The sequence below is a fragment of the Gastrolobium bilobum genome, unplaced genomic scaffold, assembly GCF_033153095.1.
Source record: "Gastrolobium bilobum isolate Gb01-03AN ecotype WA unplaced genomic scaffold, APGP_CSIRO_Gbil_v1 utg881, whole genome shotgun sequence".
Taxonomy (NCBI): domain Eukaryota; kingdom Viridiplantae; phylum Streptophyta; class Magnoliopsida; order Fabales; family Fabaceae; genus Gastrolobium; species Gastrolobium bilobum.
In genome coordinates, this window is record NW_026898866.1 from 321,484 (window position 1) to 337,529 (window position 16,046).

Consider the following 16,046-nt stretch of genomic DNA (forward strand, 5'->3'; position numbering starts at 1 on the left):
GAAAAACTTAGCACTACTCTTCATTGTCTTGGATTTACTACAGCCAAATATGATTCCAGCCTGTTTATCTCCATAACACAGAACACTACTCTATTTGTTCTTGTGTATGTGGATGATATACTCATCACTGGGTCTTCCTCTTCAGCCATCACATCTCTAATTCACTCTCTCAACAGTACCTTTGCTCTCAAGGATCTTGGGCAACTACACTACTTCTTAGGAATTGAAGCACACAAAATACACTCTGGTGGCTATCATCTAAATCAGTATAAGTACATCTCAGATCTTTTGAAGAAAGCTAACATGGTGGATTGCAAATCTATGCCTTCACCCATGACATGCAGCCCTAAACTATCATCTCATAAGGGATCCCCACATCCTGATCCAACCCAATATCGCTCCATTGTTGGAGCTCTTCAATATGCCACGATTACAAGACCTGATATAGCATACAGTGTCAACAAAGTTTGTCAGTTCATGCATAACCCATTGGACACACGCTGGAAAGCAGTAAAAAGAATATTACGTTACCTCAGTGGTACTGTCACTCATGGCTTAGCTGTGGAACCTTCAAACAACTTCCACCTTGCTACATACTGTGACTCCGATTGGGGTTCAGATCCAGATGATCGTAGATCTACAAGTGGACTTTGCATTTTCTTTGGTTCTAATCTGGTCACATGGTCCTCCAAGAAACAACACGTTGTTAGTAGATCCAGTACAGAAGCAGAGTATAGATGTCTAGCAGCTACTGTTGCTGAAATAAGCTGGATCCAGTCTCTTCTTTTTGAGCTTCATATCAAGGTACCACGTCCACCTACCATCTACTGTGATAATCTTTCTGCAGTGCTCCTTACAACAAATCCTCTCTTCCACTCTCGTACAAAACACTTTGAGCTGGATCTCCACTTTGTCAGGGAGAAAGTTGTCTCTAAAGCTGTCTCAGTTCATCACGTTCTAGCATTAGAACAGATTGCTGATGGGCTCACTAAGGCAGTGGCCACAACTCCTTTTCTGCTCTTCAAATCCAAGCTTCGGGTCTTTAATTCCAAGCCCACTCAGCTTGTGGGGGGATGATAGCCATAGAGGCCCAATGTGTTCAGTTGGATTCAGTTTTATATTCAATTCAGTTTTAACAAACTGTTAGTTAGTCACTGTTAGTTAGTCAGTTACAAATGAGTAGTAGCTGATCATATCTCACCTTTGTATATATAAGACAAAAGCTCTTTGTAAAGTTCAATTCATTCAGAATACAATAATCACTTTTCACGTTTTCTCTTTCTTTCCTATTTCTCTCTCTCTCTTTCATCATAGCTGTGATACCTTTCATATATAATTGTTACGTTTTACTCTTGAGGTTCTTAATTTATCAATTCCGCTTACCATTTGAGGTGTTTCAAGTTTCAAAAACAAAATTTCTCATCCTGGCCAGGTCAAATTACTATTTCAGGTAAGTACTTATTTTTAAGGTTTAGTACAAGAAAACTTGATAGTCTCCGAGTGTAAAAAATGAGCCCATAAGTGTGTCTCCACGTTTAGCCTCTGCATCATTGCGCTGTGCCAGAGTATTGTATGGAATGGTGTGCAAAGTTTGACCAAAAAATTTCATCTGCTTATCAATCTACTCTTGCTTCAATTGGATTGCTTTAAGTATATAACTGATTTTGTGTTGCTGTATTCCGTGCAATTATCATTTTATGAATGAGCTACAATATTTTTCTTTTAATAATGTTTGCAGGAAACAAAACAATATTTTTCTTTTAATAATGTTTGCAGGAAACAAACTATGTTCCAATAACTCGAGGTGTTAGGGTGGTCAGGGGCGGACCCAGTAGGGGGGCTAGGGTGGGCCCCACCCCCTTCTAAATTTTGGATTTTTTTTTGTATAATATATGTAGAAAAATGTGATGATGAAATTATCATGTTGTACACGTTTTTTCTTTCAGTTCCCCATGCTTCTGCCCACACTCTTAAGGTGTGTTTGGTATAAGTTTTATTTTGAGTTTGATGGGAAAGTGTGAGTGGGTATTGGGAAATACCATGTTTGGTTCAAGTTTTTGAAAAAAAAAATACTAGACAAATAAAAAGGCTAGGAAACGATTTTGATGTTGATTTTTAGGTGAAATTCACTCTTACAAAATACCACTTGAGATGTGGTATTTTGAGATAACTGGAAAAGTAAAAAAACAGGTGCGAAGTTCCTCTTGAACATAGATTTTGTAAATTTAAATAAATTTCCACGGTAATATTTCGGTCAACCAAACATCTTTTTTAAAATTTTTCCATCAAACTGACTTTCCTAACATTTTCTCAGTAATTATATTTTCCTGGTCAAAAAAATTTTCTCCTCTACCAAACGTTCCCTTACCCATATTTTTCCTTGATAACATCATATCATCCTCTCTCTCATTTCCGTGTTCCATCCATCACCAACCTCCTTCTTCAGCCTTTCGATTTTAGCTGTGTAAATTCTAGAGCCAGGCAGAATCAACTTCCACCTTCCTAAGATCATTGCATGTATGTATAGTCATAGACTATCTTTAATTACATACATTGAAAAAGAAATTATTTTGAGTTTTAGCACGGATTCAATTATATATAAGTTTAATAATATGAAAACACGTAGAACAAGAGTAAGTGAAGTGATATTAATTTCTGTAATAGATTTCTTTCAATTTTTTGTATATTAAACTTATATTGTATTTCAAATACTTTTATTTATGATATAATATTTTTTATTTTCGCCCCCTCTTATTAAAATTTCTGTGTCCGCCACTTAAGGTGGTCCTCATGCTCAATGGGTAGGTTTAGGAATACAATCTTTCCTTGAAAACTAAAGTTATTTTAAAAAATATTTTAGCTGTAAAATTTCCGTATATTATTATCCGGGCCTTAAGGACCATTTCATAGAAGCATTTGTGTAAGTATATGTCAGAATTTTTTAGTGCAGTGAATTTTGTAGATCTTCTCATTATAGAATATAGGAAAAAGAAGATAACATCAATTTTGTCTACAAGAAGTCGGTTTTATTAAAAAAAAAAATTGTAAGCTTTGTTATATTTCCACATTATTGAAAATATATTGCCCTTTAATTTAGGTAGCATTAATAATTCATCAATCTTTTGAGCTTTTTTTTTTTTTTTTTGATAACAATCTTTTGAGCTTTACTTTTGGCACAAGGTTGAAATTTTTTTATCTCCCTTTTTTAAACTTCTCTTCTATATCAATGAACTCATGTTTTTATTTTAAAAGATGCATTTTTTCTGCCATAAATGTTAATTTTAAAATAGCTTTTCAGATATTTCAAACTTAGTGAACCTCATAATTCAAAATTTCAAATATTATATCAAAAACCACGTTTTATTATTTTATTGATGTTTAGGAATACTTTTGGGCATAAAGTTACCTTTAAGGAGAATGATTATTTACCATCTACAAGGTTGTTCAAATGTCTCAGCTGCTTTATCTCCTAACAACTCCTTTAAGTTGTGTTTGGTTCAGAGTTTCTAAATACTTTTCTATGCATTTGAGGTTGGGAAACGGTGCAAGTCATGTTTGGTAGAGAGAATTGTAATTTTTCTTAGAAAGACAATTCCAAGGTAGTATTTGTGGTTGTCCGGCTAAATGGGTAAGAAGAGGAAGCATATTCAGACTAAAATGTCCAACGGTAATTCACATTCAAAAAATTAAAAAAAAGGATATTTTCGTATTTTTAATCAATTTTTCCATCAATATTTTAACTTCAACCAAACATACATTCAGAAAATTTAACCCAATTTACCCATTAATATTTTCGCGTACCAAACAACTTTTTTCAAACTTTCCTACTAAAATCACTTTTCAACAATTTCCCTAGTAATTTTTTTTTTCTCCCGAACCAAACACCGTGTATTCTCAAAGCAAAGCAAGCTATGGATTGAGTATAGACTTCAAATACCCCTCCATCCAATACTATCACTGATTTTTGCTTTTCCCCAACCTTAACTATGTTTCTTCCTATTTTCATGAGAATGCCTAACATACCGGCAGCAGTAAGGCGGACCCCTCGAGTAGCAATAATATCACTGAGTTTCACAACAAGCTTCCTCACTTTTAAGGATGTATTATCGATCAGACAAAAAAAGAAAGAAATGAGAAAATCAATCCACTTTCTTTTAGGAAGGACAAATATTAGCTTTTGTTTGTCCTTAACATAACCTGTATTAATTTATTTATAATGAAAGATCACGAAAATTAGATTCACCAAAATTTACAGCATTATATATCTAATTCAAGAAAAATAATCAATAAGATGATATAAACGTGTGAACCAACAATCATATTTATATTCAGCATAGTGAGAAAAACATCCTTCCCTCAAATATATTCCTCAGTTTGTTTCCAACCACCTTCAAATTTGAAAACGGATAGTAATGCATAACACACATGTCAATTGTCATGTACTAAAATTTCTTTAAAAATTATATAAATTTTGGGGTCAAAACCCGTTACTTAACTATATAAATTAACCAACAAAAAAAAATGCAAAGTGGCGTTCTCTAAAAACACCAAAATATATATATTTTTTAGGGTTTTTATTGATATCTAGTGAATAACCTTTTGTAGTGTGGCTTTATTACATTGATATTTATTTTGATTTACTATTGTTGTGTTCCTCATCCAACAATTCATTGCCCTTGATTCTTCCACATTTTTATATGGATAACTCACATCTTTTGTCCTTTGATTCTTTCACACTTTGTTAGCCAACTCACACTTTTGTAATTGTTTTTACTTGGAATCTTTGACACCTTTTTTACAACTAACTCACACCTTTTGTATTTGTTTGGGTGTCATTTTCTATAATATTTAGTGGTCAAGTTCTAGATTTTACAAGTTGCCGCATGTCATTGATTCTTAACCTATGAGTGTTTTATATTTTCCTTTTTCTTTTTCCAATGTCGATTGAAATAAAGATAAAGTATGGATCTGATTTAATTTCCAAAATTAGAGTCATGTGAGGTAAGGCTAGGTAGTTTTGGATTCATATTGCACACTCATGAATAATTAGAAGGTCTTCTTTTATTTTATTTTTTGCCCTTTATTTGTAGTATGGAATTAAATTTTTTCTTGTCTTAAAAGTAGGATGTGCAGAATTTAATGGATGACAGTAAAAGAGAATTTAATGTCTCTTGATAATATTTCAAGTAGGGCTGGCAATATGGGCCAGCCCGCCCCGGCCCGCCACTAGCCCGCCCAAAATGGGCTGGCCCGCCCCGGCCCGTTTTGACAAAATGGGTTGAATTGAATAACCCGGCCCGTTTTATGAGTGGGCTGGCGGGCTACGGGCCAGCCCGCCTAAAATAAAAAAAATAAAAAAATAAAATAAAAAAAATTAAATTCTGCATAAAATCACATAAAAAAATCTGCATAAAAGCATACAAAAATCTGTATAAAATCCTAATGTGCTTATGAAACCAAGAAGATCAGTGTTTAATAATCTGCATATAAATATGCATCTTTCAATCCAAAAATAATAATAAAAAAATAAAATCATATCAGGATAAAATAGAATAACAAAACAAGTAACAAAGTGTTGTATGAGCAGTCCACAACAATTCAAAAAAGCCACTTGCAAGCAGAGAAATCTAAGATACGGAGCTACATAACAATTGGGTAACCTAAAAAAAAAAAAAAAAATGACTTGGCGGGCTAACCCGCCCCGTGGCGGGCTGACCCATATGGGCTGGCGGGTTTGGCGGGGCGGGTTTGGCGGGCTGGTGGGTTGAAAGACTCAACCCAGCCCGCCCCATTTGGCAGGCGGGGCGAGCCAGCCCGGCGGGCTCAGCCCATTTTGCCGGCCCTAATTTCAAGGATAGAGTAATGCCATTGGACAATAATGAATGATTTGATAAAAATTTGGTTTATTGATTTTTATAAACATGCTTTCAAATTGAGTTTGCGCAGGAGAAAATAAAAAGAATTAGTTTAGCCTTGATGACTTGTTAGCTTTTTATTTAATCTAAATATTTTTAAGAGTAAAGACTCAAATTGGTCCCTGATAAAATACTCGGTGCCCAAATTAGTCCCTCACAAAAATAAACTCGTTAGATAGTCCCCAACAAAGTGAAACAGGACCCACGTTAGTCCTTCTGTCAATTCAAAACTCACGGTGTCAATGACGGTGATGATGTGTCACGTTAAGTGACATGCTGGAGGCCACGTGGGTTGAGGAACGACGTCGTTTTGAGAGACTCATACACGTTGGTCAGTATGGTCCCTAACATTTTTATCGGGGTCCTTTTTAGTCCCTGCTAAAGTTCTGTTAACACCAGTGTCACCATTTGCTATTAACACACCAGCAATGTCATTTCCCCTTGTACATGCTGATATTAGTCATGCATAACACAATCAACTTCTGCATAATTCACATGATGACATTCTTAGTTTAGTCTTTATACATTGTTCCCATTCCTTTTTTTATCTCCATCGAGTTTATACAACATTTTGTGTCAATAAACATAACTTCAAATACATAAGCCATGCTACATACATTGCATGAACAACAATTCATTACACCAGTAAATCTCAACAGAACCACATTTTAAATTTCACTCCAGCCTATTTGCAAGATATATACATACTAGAAACACAACAATAATGGATCTAGCAAACACCCTAGCACACCTACACACATGCATCATTTCCTTCTCAACCCTTTCAAAGTCTGTTTGCATCTTCAATGGTATGTCTTCAATCTTTATACATTGCTCATTAATCTTTTTTTTGTGGTCATTCACCTCCAGCTGCAGTTCATCATTGAGTTTCATGTCCAAAAAGTTCAACTTGAACTCCATTTCAGCTACATTCAACTCCAGCTTGTTAATTGTCCAATCTTCCAACTCCATGGTATCAGATGTAGCATCATCCACCCATGTAAAAAAGTTACAGTGTGACTTCTTTTCCTAAACCATATTCAACTATACAATTAGTAACATTGACATTACAAAAATAACGCATGAAAAAATCAACCCCACCTTGAATTTGGGGCACCCAAAAAATGATCTATTAGGGTTTCTAAGTGTCTTGGAGGTTGAATTTGGTTCAGGCTAGTGTTAGAAAATCTCAACCAGCCAAAACAACTGGCAAACTACTGTTATTTCTAACAGATGTATGATTGAACTCAAATGAGAAAAACATGCTCTTACTTCGTAGGTTCTTAAACATTATAAGCCAAACCATGCCACATACATCCAGCCCAACCAATCAATCAATTATTTTTTATTGGGTTCATGCTAATCTTTTCCATTTAAAATAAAATAAAATTGAAGGGATTTATTTCTTCTGTTGGGTATTCATTGTTTGTTCAAAAATAAGTATTTGGCATCGTCAAAGAAATTGAAATAAAAATTATGCTGTTTTAATGAGCGATATTTTTAACTTTTTGATTTTCTGTTGAGATTCAAGTAACAAAATATGTAGGATTTAGAAGTAAGATAAGCAATTTTCTAGTCTATAAAATAATATTCACACGACCTAATAGGGAAAACATTTCTCAAGCTGCTTGAGATAAGTTTATCTTCGGCCACCCCAAAACTACGTCATTTTGATTATTTATTTCCTTATATGTATTGATTGACCTTTGAATGGTTATGATTCCCTTTTTTTCTCTCTTCCTTTATCACTATTGATCCATCTTTGTACGATTATGATTTAGTAGCCGGAGATAACTTTATCTTATCTCCGGCAGCTTGAGAATGATAAGCCCAGATCTAATAATACCATAACCTAGGATGAGTTAAGAAACCTTAAACATAAATATGCGAGGTATATTCTGATTACATTGAAAAGCAGTATATATGCTTTGAACGGAAGGAAAATTGTAATGTACTGTTTTGAATTTATTTCGAATCAAACATACGTACTTTTTGTCCATAATGAAATTTGAAGGCTCTGCATGTCTTTGTGTCTTTCCTGCTTGAAGGTACTAAGAGCAAGTAGTTATTTTTGTAATGTCAATGTTATTAACTGTATAGTTGAATTTGGTTAATAACATTGACAAAAAGTATATTTATGTACAAGGGGAAATGGGAACAATATATAAAGACTAAACTAAGAATGTCATGGTGTGAATTATGCAAAAGTTGATTGTGTTATGCATGACTAATATCAGTATGTACAAGGGGAAATGACATTGCTGGTGTATTAATAGCAAATGGTGGCACTGGTGTTAACAGAACTTTAGTAGGGACTAAAAAGGACCCCGATAAAAATGTTAGGGACCATACTGGTCCCCTTTATTAAAACTGTTAGGGACCATACTGACCAACGTGTATGAGTCTCTCAAAACGACGTCGTTCCTCAACCCACGTGGCCTCCAGCATGTCACTTAACATGACACATCATCACCGTCATTGACACCGTGAGTTTTGGATTGACAGAAGGACTAATGTGGGTCTTGTTTCACTTTGTTGGGGACTATCTAACGAGTTTATTTTTGTGAGGGATTAATTTGGACACCGAGTTTTTTTGTCAGGGACCAATTTGGGTCTTTACTCTATTTTTAAATCGTAATTCATTTTCTTTATTAATCCATAATTATAAATAAATTTTTAATTTTCTTAACAATAAAATAGGTTAACTTAATTGTATTTTGACTCATTTAGGCTGCGACAAACTAATGATTTACAAATTTTAAATTCAATTAAATGGATTTCCCAACATAAATTATATTTCAAAATTAAATATAATAATAACGAATCCTATTCTTAATCATTATTTTTTTAAAAATAAAGTATCAAAACATAATTCGTTAGCTAAGCTGTGATAACTTGTTAATTTTGTATACTTCGTTTAGTAATATTTTGGTTGTGACAACCTGATGATCTGAATCTTTGCTAGAGAAGTTAAATTATGATGGAATTTCTTCTTCTTAATTATTAATTAGTAAATATTATATAACATCAAAATTAATTTATTTTTAAGAATTAACTGAGTTGAGACAGATTGTTACTTCACTTTAGCTATGACAGCTTAGAGAACCAAACTCTACCGGATTATATTGCACTAATACATTTATTAAAAATCAACTCGCTTTAATTAAGAAGGGATTCATTAAGCTGCGACGTCTTGTTAATCATATGACTTCATTTCAAGTGTCCGAGTTGCGACAACTCGATGGTTCAAAATTTAACCAAACTATTTTTTTCTAAAATCATCAATATCAACATCAACTACACATTTATCCCAAATTAATTAGGGTCGGTGGTAGATGAACCCAAATAAAAGATACGAAAAGGTTGAAAAAAGATAAAAATAAAAATAAAATAGTAATAATATATATATATATATATATATATATATATATATATATATATAAGTAATAAAAGAAGGGGAAAATAAAGAGGAAAAAGACTAAAAAGGGACAATCTGGAACATAGGAATAACAACGGGTCTAACCCTCCACCATCCTTATAGCTCTTCTCCATTCCGTTCTAAGGCACACCGTCCGTCAATCTATATCTCACTCTATTATGTCTTGTTTTACTACCTTCTCTCAAGTAAGTTTCGGTCTACCTCTACCTTTCTTTGTGTTGAGCTCTTGGTAACAGACTTTTGTTCTTACGGGATCATTACGTGCCCAAACCACCTCAATCTATGTTCTCTCATCTTTTCAGCCACCGGTAGTACTCCTACCTTTCGTCGAATATCTTTATTTCTTATCGTATCCATCCTCGTATAACCACACATCCACCTTAACATTCTCATCTTTGCTACTCCCATTTTATGTTCATGTTGCCTATGTGGTAGCCAACATTCAGCTCCATATAGCATTGCAGGCATTACTGCTGTTCTATAGAATTTTCCTTTTAACTTAAGGGGGATTTTGCGATCACACAAAAACCCAGATGCACTGCGCCATTTCATCCACCCTGCTCTGATTCTATGATTTACATCCTCATCAATCTCTCTACCTTTTTGTAAAATGGATCCCAAGTATCTAAAAGCATCTTTCTCGGGTACCTCTTGACCACTTAGATGTACGTGATCTTGGTCTACATCTCTTACCAGAGAAAACTCACACTTCAGATACTCAGTCTTGCTCCGACTTAACCTGAATCCTTTAGATTCCAACGTGCTTCTCCATAATTCAAGTTTTTTATTAACACTCTTTGCTCTCATCAATAAGCACAATATCATCTGCAAAAAGCGTACACCATGGCACTTCCTCTTGAATATCTTTTGTTAGTTCATCCATAACTAAGGCAAAGAGATAAGGGCTTAGAGCCGAACCTTGGTGTACACCTACCGTGATAGGAAAATAACTTGATGTTTCGTTACAAGCTTTCACACATGTAGTAACCCCATCATACATATCCTTGATTGCCTTTACATACTTTGATGGTACTTTTTTCTTTTCAAGAACCCACCATAAAACTTTCCTTGGAACCTTATCATATGTTTTCTCAAGATCTATGAACACCATATGTAAGTCCTTCCTTTCTCGATATCTTTCCATTAATTGTCGCATCAAGAAAATGGCTTCCATGGTACATCTTCCTAACATAAATCCAAATTGATTTACAGAAACCTTGGTATCTCTCCTCAAGCGATGTTCAATAACTCTCTCCTACAACTTCATAGTATGGCTCATTAGCTTTATGCCTCTATAGTTAGAACAATTCTGTATATCTCACTTGTTTTTGTAAATAGGCACAATCATACTTTTTCTCCATGCATCAGGCATCTTATTTGGCTGAAGAATCTTATTGAAAATATTGGTCAACCATTGTATTGCCACATCCCCCAGACCTCTCCACACTTCAATAGGGACACCATCAGGTCCCAAGGCTTTATTAGTCTTCATCCTCTTTAAAGCCTCCTTAACTTCATGTGTATTAATTCTGCGCACAAATCTTCTACTCAAATCATCATAGGCATCCTCTGAGTCCACCTCGCTTATATCGCCATCCCCATTAAACAGTTTGTTAAAGTAATTCATCCATCTTTCCTTTACATCTTTATCTCTCACCAAAAGTTTTTGATTTTCATCCTTGATGCATTTAACTTGGGTAAGGTCTTTACTTTTCTTATCCCTTATTTTTGCAAGTTTATATATACTTTTTTCACCATCCTTTCTCCCGAGATTTTTATACAAATCGGCGAAAACCTTGCCTCTAGCTTCCCGCACTGCTTTCTTTGCATTTTTTCTGCCAACCTAAACTTTTGCAAGTTCTCTTCATTGGGGCTTTTATGCAAAGATCTAAAGCATTTCTTCTTATGTTTAATTGCCTCTTGCACCTCTCCATTCCACCACTATGTTTCCTTTGTATGAAATCCAATTCCTTTGCTTTCTCCCAACACCCTCCTTCCCATATTCTGAATACACATCTCATTCCATAATGCATTTACTCCTCCGTCAAACTTCCAAGGTCTTTCATGCAACATTCTTTCATTGAACTGTCTCTCTTTTCCCTCCTTAAGCTTCCACCATCTTATCCTTGGGTTCTGGGCCCTCTTCCTCATTGTAAGTACTTTGTTGAATTGAACCTGCAGGACTACCAGCTTATGTTGCTTAGCAACACACTCTCCAGGGTAGACCTTACAGTCGACAAAAGAAGTTTTATATTCTCTTCTAGCCATAAAGATATCGATTTGATTACGATTTTGGCCACTATGATATATGATTAGATGTGACTCCCTTTTTCGAAAAAAAGGTGTTCACTAGCATCAAATCGTAGGCTAGTGCAACATTGAAGATATCTTCTCCAGTCTCGTTTCTCGTCCCATAGCCAAAACCTCCATGAATTCTATCAAAACCTCCATTGCTTTTACAAACATGACCATTTAGATCTCCTCCTAAGAAAATCTTCTCCTCTCGTGGTATCCCCCTCAAAACCTCCTCCAAGTCTTCCCAAAATTGGCTCTTATCATTTGGTTGCAATCCAACCTGGGGTGCATACACAATGAGGATATTCAATATTAAATCACCCACTACAAGCTTAACCAGAATAATCTTGTCGCTTTTCCTTTTGACGTCAACAACTTTATCTCTGAAACTTTTATCAATCATAATTCCAACACCATTTCGGCTCTTGTTTATACCTATGTACCATAACTTGAAACCAGTTCCATCCACTTCCTTGGCCTTTTCTCCAGCCCACTTAGTTTCCTGCAAGCAAGCAATATTCACTTTCCTTCTAGCATAAACATCTGCTAACTCCCTCAATTTACCCGTTAATGTTCCTATGTTCCAACTTCCCAATCGCATCCTTAACCCCTGAGCTGTACTTGCCCGCCACGCTCGCTTATCTGCGTGTTGGGACCCTGACATACTTCTCACCAAATTCGGGTGAAGACCTGACGCCTTGCCTTGAGACAAGGACCCTAGCACATTTATCACTACACCCGGGGCCCGATGCAGCGCCTTGCCTTGTGGCAAGGGCCCTAACCCATTTTTCGCTACACCCGGGGCCCGATTTAACGCGTCGCTATGAAGGGTATGCCCCAACGAAAAATCATAAGGGTTCATCTCATAAATATAGCTGCATTTTATGGTCGATTCGCTAGACCTGAGGCCAACCCTTCTCCTTTATCCTGGCTTGGTACAGACCATGCATGCAAGCACACATAGGCAGAGTTATTTTTTTTCTTTCTAAAATCATATCTTTAAAATTTTTATTGAATGTATAATATTTGAAATTATTTTATTAATATTTTTAAAGCTTTTTTTCTAAAACCATATCTTTAAAAATATTAATCAAATAATTTCAAATATTATACATTCAATAAATATTTTAAAATTTAAATTAATCAACTCACAAACTATTTTTAAGAATGACGTAGCTTTGAGTTTCCTATTATACCAATGAATACGTCGGAGAGAGAATTCTCCCGTCAAATTAAAATAAAAATTTTATAATTTAATTTTTCTTTATAAATAATTATCATTTAATTTTTGGGAAATCATATAAACTTTTAAAGTTTAATAATGATTTGCATAATTAACTTCAGTAACCATTTTCTAAATGGATATATCAGGAATGCAGTGAAATTTAGTTTTCCCTATACATAAATAGACTCCCAAAACCGGATCTCAAATTTAAAAGACCAATTTAAAATATAAAGGTTTTCTAGTTTTTCCTAATTTAAATAAAATTGGTAGCGACTTCATTATTTAAATTTTTTAAATTTAGGCTATCTTGTCCTCACGATTTCGGTTGTGACACATGTAATTGATATTAAACTATTTATATTATATTGTAGCATTGTAGAACATTTTAATCCACATCATTCTTAATTTATTTTACATCAATAATAATACTTATTTATGGGTTAGGTTATTTCACCTATCTTTTTTCATATATACTCTATTTACTAATCTCCAACATCATTAGATTAGAATTTCAACTAATTTTTATAATTTTTCTCTCTTCTTGAAATTCTGATGTAACGATATTGGATATTAATATATAAGGTAGGTATGGAAAAAAATAGTCACGTTATCCCATCCCCTTGTTTATATATTTCATGTTTTTTTTTTCTCATGCACATGATTTGAAATATATAATTGTTATATTTTACTGTTAAGGTTCTTAATTTATCAATTCCGCTTACCAGTTAAGGTGTTTCAAGTTTCAACAAATTTTCTCATCCTGGGCCTGGTCAAATTACTATTTCAGGTAAGTACTTATTTGTAAGGTTTAGTGCAAGAAAACTTGATAGTCTCCACGTGTAAAAAATGAGCCCACAAGTGTGTCTCCACGTTAGCCTCTGCATCATTGCGCTGTGCAAGAACCCCGGAACCAATTTGCTTGAGCACGGTTCATTTTGTGTTAAATTTTTGCCTGTTATAACCCATTGTATGAACAAATATAAAAACCAGAGTTATTTCAAAAGCCAAGGCAAATTGCAATCCAAGGAGCTACTCAGAAAAAATGCCTCAGCAGGAACGCACGTACAGACATGTTAATACTTCAAGAAGTCCAACCGCCGCTACCATGGAACAATTCCTTCGAGGTAATCCTTTGTTGTTAACATTAAACAATTATCATGGCTTTAGACAAAGCTTAATTATGTTACGCTACTCAACTATGTTGCACTCACACGGAACACGAAATACGACACGACAAATATTTTAATATATTAATTTAAAAAAATTAGATTTCGATGTGTTAAAACACATTTTGATATTAAATAATATTTTTAATTTATGTAGTGTATATTATATTTAATATTCAATAATTTAACAAAAAATAAAACAAACTTATAATATCTATTAATCTTGCAAAAAAAACATAAGATATCACAAATATTTATATTAAACTCAATAAAATAGTTATCGTAGTCTAATAAATTTAATAGTTAGAACTAAAAAACATCACAACCTTTAAAACCTTTTTTGAGTCTTTGTAACGCGTGTTGGAATGTGGAGAGTGTCATAGAATGTCAGAAAGTATCAGACACTACACATAAAGTTTTTTGAAGTCTCTGTCCATCGTACCTACTCACTAACAAAAAGGGTATGCCACTGCCATTAGACATATAAATCAATGTTAAACCATGCATTTGTCAATGAAAGTAATTAAGGAAAAAAGCATGCTTTGTTTTGTTTTATGATATGAATGTAATGGCCATAGGAAAATCATATTCTTATCATTCTGTTTCCACGTACAGGTGAATCCTCTAGGATGTCACCAACCTATTCTCCTACCTCCCATTCTCCCTTGTCTCCTTACTTCGAGAGGATGAAGCACCATGACCCTGAAGAAGACCAAGGCCTCTATCCGAAGAAATCAGTTCTGACCAAAGTGAAGGAAAGAGCCAGGAAATTGCGTTACAGCCTCAGCAAGAGAAGACAAGAAGATGAGAACCTCACTCCATCTTGGGGTGTTAGTTTAGAAGAGGATGAGGAAGAAGATGATGCTGAATACCTTGGAGCTCCAAGTAATATATAACACATCATTGAATTCCTTAGTTTATTGATCATTTGCACAAACATTTGTTCTTTCTTTCGTTTCTCATTCCTTTTAATATTTATATATATATATATATATTGTATGAACATTACATTTCAGTCTATGAATCGGAGCTGGCACCTGACGAGTACAAAGAAAATGCAAGGCAGCATCCAAGAGCAAGTCCAGTAATCTGTGAGAAGCATGTTTTGCGGAGCAATGTCAAATCCGGTGTGGAACAAGATCAAGAAAAGCCTCTTAGTCCTGTAAAGTCCACAACAACAGAAACTCAACCTACAACTACTACTACTCCTTGTCCAAACAAAACAATGACTGAAACCGTAGCTGAAGGGTCATATGCAGCCCATTCTATGTCCTCCAAAAATCATGCTGTTTCCTCAACTCCTCCTACTAATATGTCCTCCCAAACTTGTTCAATCACCCCACCCAATTCCTCATTTTTATCGCATACACAAAATTCATCAACCTCATCTCCACCACTGAGGGAGAAAAATACAAGCTCCAATAATGCAGGTGTTATGGAGAAGGTGAGAGGAGCTGTAAATTCTTTGCTACGGAATGAGGAACCATCACAACAATATGCAGTCAAAACTCCTACAACACGCGCTTCCTCTCAAATAACCAAAGCTCAACAAGGTAAAACATCACTTCATTATCTCATGTTCCTGCTATCCTGTTATGATACATGCTTGACACTATAATCTGGTCTTTTCTTCTTCTTCTTTTTTTTTTTTTCATACAAACTGTTTTGTCACTACAGAAAACCCATATTTCATGTGACCGTTCCACATTTTGCAGTTGATCAGGAAGAGAGCCATGGGAGAATTCTTCAGGCAAATTAAAAGTCCTTGAAAGATCTCCTTTCTGCATTTTTGTATATGACCATATGTATACAATATCTTTCTCTCTTTTTTTGGCCTTTTTGTGTATGTATCCAATAATTAGACTGGAAAGATCATTTCCAATATTGTGTAAAATTTAGTTTGAATGGAAATAAACTTGCGCACCATGATAACCCAAAAAAATGTGTGCAGTGTGTGCACCAAGCACTTGTGGAAGGATTCATTGTAGAAACACTAGTTTTATTTG

General features: G+C 34.6%; 1 protein-coding gene and 1 pseudogene across 1 annotated transcript; one reads left to right on the forward strand and one right to left on the reverse strand.

Annotated features, from left to right (window-relative positions):
• Positions 1-6,590: 6,590 nt before the first annotated feature.
• On the reverse strand, positions 6,591-12,250 carry LOC133284839 (uncharacterized; annotated as a pseudogene).
• A 1,666-nt stretch (positions 12,251-13,916) lies between these two features.
• On the forward strand, positions 13,917-15,799 carry LOC133284840 (low-temperature-induced 65 kDa protein-like). Its single transcript, XM_061481951.1, has 4 exons — positions 13,917-14,002; positions 14,654-14,925; positions 15,057-15,593; positions 15,756-15,799. The coding sequence occupies exons 1-4, from the start codon at positions 13,917-13,919 to the stop codon at positions 15,797-15,799; spliced, it is 939 nt and encodes a 312-aa protein (XP_061337935.1).
• Positions 15,800-16,046: the final 247 nt, after the last annotated feature.

Coding starts and splice junctions, on each gene's coding strand:
- LOC133284840 (XM_061481951.1), top strand. CDS start 13,917: ATGCCTCAGCAGGAACGCACGTACAGACATGTTAATACTTCAAGAAGT. Junction 14,926..15,056: donor TGAATACCTTGGAGCTCCAA/GTAATATATAAC, acceptor ATTACATTTCAG/TCTATGAATCGGAGCTGGCA. Junction 15,594..15,755: donor AATAACCAAAGCTCAACAAG/GTAAAACATCAC, acceptor CACATTTTGCAG/TTGATCAGGAAGAGAGCCAT.